The following is a 15,264-nucleotide window of genomic DNA, read 5'->3' on the forward strand; positions in this document are numbered from 1 at the left end:
TGTAGTTAAAAAAAAAAAAAAACTCTACAGTAATCCTAACTTCTGTCAGGTCTCAGACCATTTTAAACCTGCAAATATATACAAATGCCCAATAACCAAAATCATTACAAAATCATAAACAGTAGTCCTACTTCAGTATTTAAATGCTACACTTCTACACTACAGAATACGGCACTGAAAACACAAATGAAATAAAAAGTGCTGACAACATACTGCAAAAAGATAAAGGAGTTATAGAAGAGCAAATGAACAGGGAGCAGGCAGAAAATTCAGTGCAATGACAAAACAACTAGACACTTTTCACAAAACTAAATGTACTGAACTTGTGAAAGCAAAACCCACAAGATTAATTCTGAAAAGTTATCAGTGCTTTCCCTGTGAATTTCTTCTCAGAAATTTTCTGTGCCAATCATAAAAATGTGCATTAACTAACATTTGTTAACTCATTGGCATGTAACAGCTAATGAATGCCTAAAAATTTCATTCAAATCAATGTCACAGTTTCACTGAGCAGGAAAAAAAAAAAAAAAAAACAACTTGAATCCCACCTGTGTATGCATTTTGTGCAAAATCTCTTTCCACACTAAATGGAGCATGATGTGAGACAAACTGCAATCTACTGTGGGGGGAAAAGTAAGATTAATGAGGGAAGCAAAGGCTTTCATCAAATACGTGGAGTGTCAGGACATAATTTTTTATAGGTTCATAGGAGATTACTAAGCTAACAGCTCAACAGCCATTACAAGCTTAGGAAATATTGCCTGCATTTTACCCACTCCTGGATCCCTACGGGACAGAGGAAGGCTTAGATTTGTGCACATGCCATTGAGTATTTTACAATACTACCCAATGTCCATAAGGGACATGGGTGCAACCCCAGGAGTGAATTTGTGATTCCTCATCCATTGATCTAAACTGCATTTGAAGAGGATCAGGGAAGAGCTCTTCTTTAAGTGAACTGGAAGCCTGTTCCAGTAGTTCTCAAGCCACTGTTACATTTACAATGGACACATTTGCTTGGGTTTACTTGGCAATCTTAAAAACATGTTTAAGAACTCTAAATAAAATTGAGAAACGTGTTGACAAAGAATACTTGCAAAATATTGAAGTTTTAGCAGTAAAAGACAAATGTATAAAAGATATCCTACAAGTCTACAGTTCTTCACATTTCTATAATACACTTACTTAAATTATTTAGTTCAGTCAGTTGAAGAACTGCCAAAACTGTAGTCTCTATGTTATAGTTTTCTTCTTCTAAATTCTGGAGAATGACATCATCATCCTAAGAAAAAAATGAAATAAAAACACAAATTAGTGCAAAAAATGAAATGTGCACATTACAACTCACAAAAAAAGTAATGTTACTTCTTAGAAACCAACATCCCACCAACAATAAGGGTCATATAGCCTCTTCCATTTAACAGTCTGTTGAAAGTCTACTTGTGCAAAGGTACCAGACAGATAACTGAAGGACAAATTATTTGGGCAATATGCCCTTGAACCAGACATTTCTCATGTGCAAAGCACAGAATATCCTGCCATTATTTTCAGCATTGTGAGCACACCCTTCACCTCCCGCAACCCTGTGCAGGCTAACACAGGATTTGTGCTGAAAGCTGTATTGACTGGTGTCAGTGTGCAGTGCCATTTTACACCATTATTAACAAGACACTTTACAGCAAAATTAATAAAATCTTGTATGAACAAAGTGCAGCAAACCACAAAACTGTTATAATGGGAAATGCATACAGACAACCCAACAGGTTTACAGACTACCATTATCCTACAAAAAAATGAAATGAAAAAATCGGAATTAGTGCACAAATGCACAAAGTAAATAGTAGCATACGCATTAGAATTCACATACAGAATTATCGCTCTTAAAGACATGCAACCAACAATAAGGGGTACACAGGCAGGAAAAAAATTCCAAGTCCAACAGTGTGGTGGTGGGCAGGTGCTTTCAAATGATTTCTCCCTTGAACATTTAGCTGTGTTGGCTTATTTTGTACAGAGTCACTACACATGTGCACACACGCTCACGGGCATGCGCGCGCACACATACACACACACACATACACCTGTGTGTGTGTGTGTGTGTGTGTGTGTGTGTGTGTGTGTGTGTGTGTGTGACATTACCAAACACTGCACTACGAATTGCCACATGACGTCTGATCAGTCATTTATACAACATCTACAATTTTCAAACACATCCACGCTGTTCTTGAAACTTTCTATGTCAAGTTGACTTCATTACCATGGATATCTGAATCTTGATTTTCTCCTGAATTTTTACTGTCAGATTTTGTCTTAGACTGGGAATTTCTCAGGATTCTGTGTCTCATGGCATCTATAATAATGACGCCTTTGGTAAGATTCTACACGAGAAAAATCCAGTGGTACCTTAAATCTTTATGGTTCCAACATCAACATCCCTTGACATTCCAGGTCCCAGTTTTGGGGAGAACGAATATATGTATATGTATATATATATGTATATATGTATATATATATATATATATATATGTATGTATATATGTATATATATATATATATATATATATATATATATATATATTGTAAGAAAATTTCTTATATACAACTATGATGATAAACACTAGTTAACAGTAGTGCAAAAATGTGATGAAAGCTTAAGGTTGGTTAACTTTTAGTTATGTACTTACCATAACTTTAGATGTTTGGGATCCATCTCGCCTACATTCAATACTGATGGGCTCGGAGCCGATCCCTCGGCTCCGACTCGGCACGCTATGCTATAGAGCGAGGCCTCTTATTGGCTGAGCTATTTCTTATCCCAGGATGCACCACCACTAATCCCCCAGATCTTGTTTGTCCGCATTCATGCACACATGCACAACTTGTTTATATAACATTGTCAGATGTTTCAAGATGAAACAACAGGATTCAGACCTTCTGATATCCTCTGATCTCCAAGGAAGGGGGAAGGAGGGTGGGTTATTAGAATGTAGATGGATCCCAAACATCTAAAGTTATGGTAAGTACATAACTAAAAGATGTTATGTGATCCTATCTCGCCTACAATACTGATGGGACAGCGTCCCTAGCACCTAAATCCTGGGTGGCTCATTGGAAAACACTCCTGAGCACTGTGGAACTAAATGAAGCTCGTCCTCTAGATGCCACATCCAATTTGCAGTGGGAAATGAAAGTGTGCGGGGAAGACCATGTAGCCGCAGCACAAATGTCACTAATGGCAAGCTTAGAATGAAATGCTATCGAAGTAGCCATAGCTCTTGTAGAATGAGCTTTGACAGAGGTGGTAAGCTCTTTATTAGAATAAGAATAAGCTTGAGTAATACAGTCCCTGATCCATTTGGCAATAGTGACCTTTGTGATGGCTTTGCCCAATTTATTGTCCGCAAAGGATACAAACAACTGATCTGTTTTCCTTGTTTGTTTGGTCCTATCTAAATAAAACGCAACTGCCTGTGGACATCTAATGTGTGGAATATGAATTCCGCTTTGTTAGAATACTTCGGAAAGAAGACTGGAAGTTCTAATGACTGTTGTAGGCAGAAACTGGAACAAACTTTAGGGACAAAGGATGGATTTGGCCTGAGAGATACTCTGTCTTTGTGAAAAACCAAGTACGGAGGTTTTACAGACAAAGCTTGAAGCTCTGAAACCCTTCTGGCAGAAGTAATCGCCACCAGAAAGGCAGGTTTCCACGATAGAAATTTTAAATCACATGTCGCTGCCGGTTCGAAGGGGGAGGAAGTTAAGGCGCGTAACACCACATCGAGATCCCATGGAGGAGCAGGATGAGAAATCGGAGGTCTTAAAAGCGCAGCAGCTTTCAAGAAGGTCTTACACAATCTGTTGCTCATTAAAGGTGGGTTTATAGATTCGTGAAAATTGGAAATAGCTGCCAATTGAACCTTGATGGTAGAGACTGAAGAGCCTTGATTGAAAAGAGAAGTTAGAAATTTCAGTACTTCTGATACAGGACTAGTGATGGGATCCAGACCCCGGAGTTGAGCCCAAATAGCAAATCTTTTCCATTTGCTAGAATACAATTTCTTTGTAGCAGACTTGTGGGCCGAAGATAAAATGTGTACAACTTCCGGATCCAAGGTATGACTCCTGACTATAGTCGGAAGAGTAGGAGCCAAGCCGTCAATTTTAAGGTGTGTAGGGACTGGTGGAATAGTCCCGACTGATGAACTAACAGATCTGGGATCTGATCCAGGAACCATGGACCTTCCAGAGCATATTTCCGAAGATAGGGGAACCATACTTGACGAGGCCAGTAAGGGGCAACTAAGATCATTTTGCCCCCCAAGAGAGAAGCCTTTTGGATCACCCTGGGAAGGAGAGGAACTGGGGGAAAGGCATAAGGCAAGCCGGTGGGCCACGGACGGGCTAGTGCGTCCATAGGGCTCTTCCCCGGAGCCGGGGTGAGGGAGAAGAAATTTTTGCACTTCGCATTCAGTGGAGTCGCGAAGAGGTCGCAACACGGAACTCCCCATTTGCTGAAAATCTGATTTGCAACTGTAATGTTCAGAGACCATTCGTGTGGAGAGAGGGTAGTTCTGCTCAGTCTGTCGGCTATCACATTGGACTTGCCCGGGATATGAGTTGCCACTAGAAAGCGTTTGGTCGACACTGCCCATTCCCAAACTCTCATGGCCTCTCTGCAAAGGGGATAGGACCTGGTCCCTCCCTGTTTGTTCAGGTACCAGACCACTGACATGTTGTTGGAGTGAACGGCAATTACACCCTGAGGGAGGTAATCGTGAAGGGCTTGAAGGGACAGAAGCACCGCCCTCATTTCTAGGATGTTGATATGAAGTAGGGTCTCTTCTGGATGCCATTTGTCTTGGACTGACCTGCCCAGGGAATGCCCCCCACCACCCCATCTGGGAGGCGTCCGTGGTCAAAGTGGCCACAGGAGGAGGTGGAACAAAGGGTCGACCCTGATCCAGATTGGAGGGCACCAGCCACCAGCGAAGGTCCCGTTTGCAGGTTTCCGTGATCCATATGAGGTGATTGAGAGGGAGTTCCTGAAAGGACCACTGAGCTGAAAGAAGCCACTGGAGAATCCTCATGTGCAATCTTGCTAGGGGAACTAGAAGAACCATGGCGGACATGGATCCCAATAGCTGCAGGACCATTCTGGCTGGGGCTTTGGATCTGGAAAGTAAGGCTCGAACTTGAGCCTGTATGGTTTGTATCCTGTCTGTAGGTAGATAGACCCGCATTCGGTTTGAGTCTATCTCTACTCCGATGAATCTTATGCGTTGAGATGGCAGCAACACAGATTTTGGCCAATTGAAGGTGATTCCAAGAGAATTGCCCAGAGATATCGTGGCTTGTAGGCTCCGCAATAGTAGATGCTTGGAGGTGGCAGTTAGGAGCCAGTCGTCCGGATACGGAAACACCTGGAATCCTGGACTCCTCAGGTGAGCAGTCACGACCGCCAAACATTTGGTGAACACCCTGGGGGCTGTGGTGAGACCAAAGGGCAGCGCGCGGAACTGAAAATGACTGCCTCCTAGGCTGAAGCGCAGATGTCTCCTGGACGCTTGATGTACCATGATATGGTAATAAGCGTCCTTTAGATCTATGGAGCACATCCAAACACCTTTCTCCAGCAATGGGAGAATGGTTTGTAGGGTGACCATTCGGAACTTGGACTTTTTGACTGAACAGTTTAGAATGCTGAGATCCAAAATGGGCCTCAAGTCCCCGGTCTTTTTTGGCACCAAAAAGAATCTTGAGTAAGTCCCTAATCCGATCTGGTCTGCGGGGACCGGTTGGATGACTCCTTTTTGCAGCAGCTTTGAAACTTCTGAGGCTGCAGTTTCCCGTTGACTGGGTGGCGGGTCCGGGATTTTTTTGGACTGAGGTGGAGAGTGAGAGAAAGGGATGGCGTAACCTCCAGCGATAATTCGAAGCACCCATCGGTCCTGAGTGATACCTTCCCAGGCTTTTAGGTGCCTCGAAAAATGACCCCCGACCGGCTCCGGAGCTGCACAGTCGGGCAATCCCTCAGGGACTGTGAAAGGCTGAAGAGCCACGAAAGGACTCGCGGTCTCCAGTGTTGCGAGGGCCTCTGCCGCCTCTGGGACGGTGTCTTCCAGAAAAATTTCCCCCTCCCCTGCCTCTGGAAGGGGAATCGTCCTGCTGTGAGGGGTAAGACTTCTGAGATCTACGGAACCACATTTTCCCTCCTCTTTTAGCCTTGGGGTAAGGCCGAAAGGGAGTGGAAAATCGTGCCCCTACGGCAGTCAAAGTCTTACCTTCTTGCTCGCAGCGGGTCAGTGTGTCCTTTACCTTGGGTCCAAACAAGGAGGACCCATTAATGGGGGCATCGGCAAAGGAAGACTTAAAGGCCTCCATAAAATGACACAGGCGGAGCCAGGCTTGTCTCCGTAGAGCAATGCCTGTACCCGCCGCTCTACTCGCCCCTTCGGCCGCATAAGAAATGAGCCTCATGGACGAGTTTGATATGGACGACAGCGTAGCCAGCTGAGAGCCAACCGTCTGGGCCAGCTCCTCAGGCAGGTTACTCAAGAGGTTATCGGAAAGTTCTTTAATCAGATCCCTCTGAAATCTGGTAAAGTGCGTGAGATAGTTCAAGGACCTTAATGTAAAGGCCGCTGAACTTAGGGTGTGCTTACCATACCGATCCATGCTCCTAGACTCCTTATTAGGAGGATGGACGGACGTCGAAGCCTCTGCTACATCTTGCTGGGTAGCAGATGCCACCACCAAGGCATCTACAGCCACACCTTTCGTCAGAAACTCTTTTTCCGGAGGTGCTGACAGGAACTTATTAGGACGAGCAGGCACCGGTTCCACAGAGTCTGGGTGTTCCCAAGCCCTTCGACAGATCAAATCCAAGAGCTCGTCGAAGGGCGGAGACACCCAGGAGGTGGAGGGCTGAGCCCCGAAGGCCTTAAGGAACACCGACTCATCAGCAGAAGGGGGTTTGGATTGCCAGCCGCCTCGTTGTTTAAGGGCTTCCAGGATGTCTGCAAAGGAGACATCATCTGAGGACGACTTAGGGGACCCCTCTGCATCATCGAGATCAGTGTCTGATGTAAGAGACTCATCAGGGGAGTCAACGTGCTTCCTCTTGCACAATCTTTTCCTGGGGGGTTCCTCCGAAGAAGCTTCAGAGGGACCTCCAGGAGGGGGGGAAACCCCAGTGGGGGTAACCTCAGGCCCCGGGGCTCCGCTGTCTAAGGACAGGGGGACTGCCAAAGACCCAGTCTCAGTATGCAGGGTAGGAGCTGGGGAGACCGTGGAGGTAGCCAAAGAAGATTTGGCTAACGCACTCCTCATAGCCCTGAAGGCGGGACCACCAGAATCCTGGGAAGGTCCCACCTCCATGGCCACAACGGTAGACAGCACTCCAGCAGCCGACGCACCGTGAGGAAGGCTTGGGACCGAAAACATCAGTCCCGAAGCGTCCCCCCCGGGGCCGACAGAAGAAGTCCACAGACGAACTCCGACTCAAGAGCCGGAGTTGGAGTAAGGGTCGGGCCCGACCCGAAAACCTCCATCGGTTCCACCAGCACCAGCTCCAATGGTGCCAAGGCTGTTGGAGGAGGAACCATAGTAGCAGGGTGGACCATCGGCTCCGAAGCCGAATGGGCTGGAGCCGAAACTAACTTTTGAAACACAAGAGACTGGGAAAGTCTTAGGAGCACCCTGTTGATGTCCGAATCAGACATCTTGGAGGATCTAGATGACACCGATCGGGTCCGAACCGTTTTCTCCATCGGCTCCATAGGACTAGAGGACCGGCTCCGAATGGATTCGATTACTATCGGTTCCGAGGGAGATCTCAAAACAATTTCCCTCGGTGCCGATGAGGACTTCGGCGCCGAAGCGGAAGAGTCTGAGCCGGCAACCCTCATCGGCTCCAAAATCAGTGGAGCCGATGAAGGTGACCCGCCTCTCGATGCCCCAGTCCTCGGCTCCGAAACCAGAGGGGTCGAGACTGGAGGCATCGAGGCAGACCGTTCCGCCCTCGGCTCCGGAGTCCGTAGAGCCGATGGAGAAGCCTGCCTAGGTTTTTTGGCAGTCGGTTCTGACAGGCTGGTCGGAACCGACACTTTTTTCTTTTTTGTAGGAGAGGAAGAGGAAGATAAAGCCTCCTCGAAGGATGGCTTAATCAGACCTTTTAAAATTAATTTATTCTTCCTCTCCTGGAGGACTCTCGAAGAAAAGGCGTGACACACGCTACAGGACTCTTGTAGGTGCTTGACGCCTAAGCAATAAACGCACGAGGAGTGGTCGTCCGTTATGGACATTTTATAACCACACCTCGCGCACTTTTTAAACCCAGAGGGTCTATGTTCCTTAGACATGCTGACAAACCCTAAGAAACAAGATATTAATATACAGAAAGAGAAAACTAAGTAAGTTAAGTTTTTTTTTTTTTTGACAAAAAAAACAATTCACCAACTAGTAGCACAAACACAGAAATGAGGGTCAAGACCCTCTAACTTAAGCAGGTACTTGACCTCTGGAAACACAAAAAAACGCTAGATAGTAACAGTAATAGGGGAAGGCCCCTCTAACTTAAATGGGAAACCTTCCCTTAACGAAAAAACACAATTTTCTCAACAGATTTTTTTAAAAACACACTCGTACAACAACAATAGCTGTTAAAACAGCTTTTGGGTTCAAATTAGCAAATTTCCTGACAGGAAAAGTCTGAATAAAACAGTACTTAGCCCAGCCAAGTTTGAGACCACGTCCTAGCTTGTAAGCGGCAAACGAGATCTGGGGGATTAGTGGTGGTGCATCCTGGGATAAGAAATAGCTCAGCCAATAAGAGGCCTCGCTCTATAGCATAGCGTGCCGAGTCGGAGCCGAGGGATCGGCTCCGAGCCCATCAGTATTGAATGTAGGCGAGATAGGATCACAAAACATCTATGTTTTTCAGTTTGTGGAAAGTTTTGAATTATGGTAGAATATTATTTAGCATACAATAGGGCAAGTTTCTAGATCTATGACCTGTACATATGTCTGATGCTAGACTGGGCCAATTGTAGAATTAATTCAGTTATTCTTACAAGGTTTTGTTTGTAAGTTTGTAATCAGTTAACAGAATATGGCATATTACTAGGTCCTGATGTTTTTGTTCTTTTCTGACTTTTTTAAAAAAAAGTTGAAAGTTAATATAAAAAAAAAATAAAATGACACCAATCACCACCATAAATAAATGAGAAAATCTTAACCAAACCTTATCTGGAGTGTTTCACATTTTTTGTACTGTTAAACTGACAGATAACTTCCCAAATTTCCATATGACCAGAATATTTCCTATATCTAGTTGCATTAATTGGTCTGTAAGATCTACTTTTGCGACTGATTTTTTTTTTTTTTTGCAAATATATCCACAAGTATCTAATACTTACTGTGCATCCAGTTGCATTCCGAACCTTCTGTACAGCATCTGTCACCTCATCTGCCAGCTCTGTTTCATAGTCTATGTCTTCCACTCGACAGTTCTGTAGCCTATTTTTACACTTTTTATTGGCTCCATCCTTACTGAACATCTGCAACAAAGAGCAGCTCTACATTATTGCAATCTCAGCTGCAACTAAAACTTGAGTACACAGCAGTACTGTTAACACAACAGGAAGGAAGTAAAACAAAGAATGAACCATACATAATGACCAGATTAGCAATAAGTACATTTTTGTAGTAGAAATAAGGTCATACAGCACACTGTCCTGGGCTCTTAATTCTCACACATGACATTTTACTACATCTCAGTATAGCAGTACAAGTGACACAAATAAGGCCGATACTTTCATTTCTCTAAGTCTTACATCAACAAATTGTGAGACTGATTGTTAATTATTTTTATACTAAATTAAGAGAATGACAACTTGAGCATTTTTCTACTTTGCATTTTTCTCACAGGATGCCTGCGTATCTGCCACTATCCTACCCCCATTGCTACCTCTGTTTCACCTGAAGTCCTGGCTTATAATGTGCAGAGAAAACTAATAGCACTTTGTGCAACAGTTAAGTAGTCGCTTAAAATACAAATGGCACAATATACGGTAAATGGATCCCTGCAATGACATATGTAATATATACCTGGTTTCTCTATTTGAGAATGGAGTTAGACACAGAGTCTTTAATTACAGTTATGCTTACCAATTTCAGTACCTATGTGCTTGTTTTCTCAAGCCACGTGGTCACTAATCGCTTCTGTAGACATTCTTTAAAAGACAACAGGACACAGCAGACCTATGAGAAGACATTCTGCAATGGGTGAACTGGGATTTCCTCTTCCAATATCCTAGCTGTGCATAACTTTGAAATTTCTCTATCACATACACACATGCATCTTTTGGCAAAAGTCATGTGTGGATCTAGGAGGATGTGCACAGTCTATGCACTCCCTAGTTTGACCTCCATGTTATAACTCATCTCAAACTGAAAGACAGACAACAAAAGAATATGCTGTTGTACTTGCCTGAATTAATGATACTGTATTAAGATGTCTAAAAAACAGAAGACAGCTGGTTAGTAGTAATCACACATTGCAGAGGTCATTCTTGCAGATAAACAAATACAGTGCATTCTTATCTCTTAACCCTGAAGGCTCTGTAGGTACTTGGCTGCAGGGGAGAATCCTAAGTAGTACTGTCACTATGTGCACCAATGGTTATACAGTTCTGTTCTGTGCTGATAATGAAACTACATCCAACTATTTGAATGTATGATGTAGCTTTTATTATAAAATGACAGCGTAGTAAAAAGGCAGCCAACATCACAGCAGCTTGTTCTCAACTAGTACAACAAGCTCTAAATGTATTGTGGGTAGACCACATACAACAAATGGCTGCACAGAGACGGATCAACAGGTTAATTTTAGTTCTTGCAATGTGAAGAGAGAAAGGTGGGGAAAAAAGTGCCATTGAAACTGTCAGTCTGGATAAAATTCCATTACTGACTAGTAATTACACCACCTGGATGCCAGCAAAGAAGACATTTGGAGAACCTGTAAGAAAATCAACCAGAAATGAAGCGAAAACTCTGAAAAGAATCCTGCAGCTGTTCAGCAAAAAGCAGTTCAAGTTTCAGCTTTGGTACAGGGGCTGACTTCCAGTAATTTAGAGGACAATATTAATTAAATGTACTCGCAGGTAATTAAAATAAACAAAACACTGAAGGAATACATCAACTCAAATAACAAAAGGCTGGGGAAAAAAAACAGAAGAAGCTTTAATTATTCCAATGAAGTGGCAAAACTGCAAAAATCAGAGGTTTAAACGAAAAAAGGCCTGCTGAGTATGAGGCTTCTCAAGATGATCCACTTCAAAAACTACAGCATGTGGAGAAAACCTGAAATTATCTGCTGTACCAGAATAACTCGAAGGACCAGATGGTATTAATTTTATGAAAGTGCAAATAAGCAACTGGACCAGTGTTATACAGCAGGACTTGCTAACAGAAGCAGCATATCATGTTTATGCTCCAAGCCTTGTCATAAGAAAGCAACTAAGACCTATGCTAGCAAAGATGCAATAATATCAGCAGAATGAGTTGATCCTGACAAAAATGTGTCAAACAGGAAAAGCATTAAAATAGGAGACAACAGTGTTTATGGAAAACTATTATTTACTGTACACTAGACAGAAGACAAGCAAGGTTACCCCCAGCAAGCAGCAAATGTTGACAGGCAGGTGTGAGATTCAAGCTGGTATATCCAACTATCTTCAGAACACTTTTCTTGGAGGATCAAAGTAATTTTTTGATGCTGAATAGACCAAGGAGGAAATAAAGTTCATCCAACACTGCTTCTTATTCTTCTTACAACAGAGAAGAATAAAAAGACTTTGTCAGTAAAACCTTTTAAATTATTACAAATGAAGATGCTTGAGAGACAAAATAAAAGCAAAGGACCTGACTAGTAGAATCAGTACATTGAACTTGAACCAAAGACTTGTGGTATTCGGAGATGGAGATGAACAGGAAGACCACCAGCAACACTAAAGTTAGTGGATAAATGGGAGGCTACAAAGCATCACTAAAAAGCATTAATCCCAGGGGATATAGGAACAGATGTGAAATAGGTCTTTCCCTCCCAAAAAAAAAACATGACAGAGAAAGATTGGAATTGTGTTTACTTTGTTAAACTTGCAGGTGAACTATAAAGTATATTCCTTACTTTGTGTCATTAATGTTTAAATTGATAATTGAAGGAAATAAATTAGTAACAATAAGTGATACCATTCTTGTTCCTATCTGTATACAAATTTTTATGATATAGAATGCATGTTATATTACAAAACACATTTGCACAGTATGGAGTCATGGATATTTTAAATGTGAAGAGGTATTTAAAATATGTGCAGGGGGGAATCTTATCAGTGAGACTCTTGTACATGTTAAAATGTTAAAGCAAGTACTTTTTTAGTTCTAAGATGTACAAGCTTTATACTGTAACAAGATAAGGGCTGAAGCAAATTTAGGTTAATATAATGTGATCTCAAGCTGCTGTGTATTGGTGGAGTGCAGAGGTGTATGGATATATATGTAGAATGAAGATATTAATTTCCCTAATTTTTACAACATAGATGCCTAGATTAATGTCCTTGGTTTAAGTTGTAGACACGTTTTTTTTAAGCAAACAAGCTTGCAAAATAAGACAAAATTATGAAGTGTGGGAAATTGTAGCTTTCTTGCATCTACAAAAGCATTAGATTTTTTTTCATTAGCAAATGCTGTCACAGCTGGAGATAAATTTGTAGGTACAGGCAGTTGGCAAGAGGAAGTCTGTACACTGTGTTTAGACTGACATTTATAGAGTCTTTCATGAACTTCCAGTGTTGTTAGCAGTTTTTTCTCATTGCTGGCTACTTTTAATTGAAGAAGAGAGGTCTACAGGTGCAAGCACATAATCTTGAGAGCTCTGAGCACCCTGTGCTGAGAAAAATAAAACATTTAAAAGGAAAAGTGGCAAGCAGTTCAGTGAAGAAGAAACAGATTAAAACTGTTGGAAGTAAATAAGAAGCAGCAGCCTCCCCAGCAGTCTTGTACTTTAATGTATTTTAACCTAACACAGCACAACTTATAGTTTACTTACTTAAAGGTAGCCAGTGTACGTTTTCTTAGGGCAAAAAGGTAATGTGCATTGAAGGCATGCAAACTGTTTTTCACATCTAGCAGAGGAAGAGAGACAATAAAAGAAGACAGTGATCAGCGTAACTGGGAGCATGCAATTTACTATACGCTTTAGCATGGGTAACCTTCATTTTAGACTATGTATTGTCTGTGGGGACAGCCATCAATTTGGGACAACTGCTCCTATCTGGACAGGTAAACGTCATTTCTCGGAATGTACACAGTTTTGTGTTTTTTCCAAGTTAAAAGGAGAAAGGGGGTTCAGAAAATGTATTTAATCTTTTGTTTGTATTTTTCATTGATTCAAAACATCTTGAAAAATGTAACATAGGTTCAAATCGAGATGAGATGCAGCAGCTGCATAAAAGATCAGCCCACTCCAAACACTGGTATGTGCATGTAAGCCAAGAGAGGTGTCATGTATAATACGTGAAAGTAATAGCTTTCTATCATAATACCTACTCTGTCCACATTATCAAGGAATGTAAATGGCCTTACAGGTATAGACAAAAGGCAGACAGTATTCAATTATATTATAAAATGTAGGGTGCAAATAGTAATGTTGCAGGAGACATAGCTGGATAGAAAGAGCATCTGAATTTGACAAAGAAAAGATGTGGGATAGACATCCAGCAGACAATCAGGAACAAGGGAAAAGGGAAGTAACAATACTAATTGCTAGAGGGGTTCAAATAATGATAGGAGAGAAATAAGACAATGGTGCATTTGTGGCAGTAAGGGGATATTGGCAAGAGAAGGGAATTATACTGTCACATTATTTACATTCCAAAAAAATTGTTGTTATGGACCTTTAAAAATTGGGAGACATAATCAGCTTTGATGCAATACAAGAGCTATTTCAGATTATGCACAAAAAAAGAGCTAAGATAAAGGTGCAGCATTATCAAGTAGAAACATGATATGCTGGTGCTTTCCTTATTACCTTTTAAAAAGAGAGGAATTTAAGGACTGGGTAGTGGACATCCTATGAGAGTAGTTAAGGAAGCTAGAAATTTCATCAGCAGACAGCCAATTAAGCAGGATAAAATAAAAATGGAGTTTAAAAAGAGCGTAGGAATAAATGAGAAATATATGTGAAAGAAGTAACATGAATTTTATAAAGGTGCTAACAAAAGGTTACAGTGTTGCAAAACATGAGGAACAACAACTTTGGAGTGCTTAAGGGAAAAACAAGGAATTTCACAGATAATATTCAGGAGTTTAGAAATATTGCCATTGAGCAACTATTTCTGATAACTCCACAGCACAAAACCTTTAAGCACAATTACTTGGAGAACAGAAAGTAAAAAAGCCTGTCACCAAACTTAGTTAGCCAATGACAAGAAAAATATCCACAGATCCAATAGAGCTATTAACGATACTTTAGAAAGATTATGAAAATTAGTATAAAGCATAGGAATGTGGAAACCAAGAAAAGGCATAAGTGGAAATATTTATAAAAAACTTAATTATGTGAAGGTAAGAGGAAGATGAGGCTCAACAACTAATACAAAACTGGACTTCCAAGATGGCTACACATTGAGCAACAGCTTAATTCTAGCACTCCCCGTGTCAAAACAGAAACGTAGCAGAGAAAGCCAGGGACCTAAATTTCTTGGTAAATTTCAAAATTTCAGTGACTGGCTAGTAAGTGTGCTGCCTAGATGCCAGGTAAAAAGAAATAAAGAGGACCCGAAGAAAAATCAATTACAAAAGGTAGCAAAAAACACTGACGGTGAAAAGTAAAGCAGTTGCTCAGCAAAAAGCAGTGCAAGCTCCAGACATGACTTCCAGTAACCTAGAGGAAAGTATAAAGCAACTGCACACACACCTGATTAAAATAAACAAAACACTGATGGAGTACATCAACTCAAACAATAAAAGGCTGGAAAAATGGAAGAAGCTTTAAACAGATATTCAGATAAGGTGATAAAACTGAAAAACTCAGAGGTAGAAATCAAGAAAAGACTGGCTGAATATGAGACTGCACAATGAGAGATGTTTCAAAAAATAACAGAATTAGAGGACAGAGCACATAGGGAAAACCTGAGATTTTCTGTTGTATCAGAGCAGCTGAAAGCAGAAATAAGCAACTGGACTGGTATTTCACAACAGGAA

The 15,264-nt window shown here is 41.6% G+C and overlaps 1 protein-coding gene across 2 annotated transcripts in view; it reads right to left on the bottom strand.

The window, feature by feature from the left end:
• OTUD3 (OTU deubiquitinase 3) overlaps nt 1-15,264 on the bottom strand; it is a 753,927-nt gene that overhangs the window by 344,717 nt on the left and 393,946 nt on the right. For both annotated transcript variants that reach the window (XM_044061797.1, XM_044061796.1), the window contains 2 exons: nt 9,420-9,560; nt 1,186-1,282 (listed from right to left, as the gene is read on the bottom strand). In XM_044061797.1, the coding sequence (XP_043917732.1) occupies nt 1,186-1,282; nt 9,420-9,560 (238 nt within the window). The remainder of the gene's footprint in view (nt 1-1,185; nt 1,283-9,419; nt 9,561-15,264) is intronic.

This window comes from Protopterus annectens, chromosome 2.part0 (genome assembly GCF_019279795.1).
Source record: "Protopterus annectens isolate FY-2018-M chromosome 2.part0, PAN1.0, whole genome shotgun sequence".
Lineage (NCBI taxonomy): Eukaryota > Metazoa > Chordata > Ceratodontiformes > Protopteridae > Protopterus > Protopterus annectens.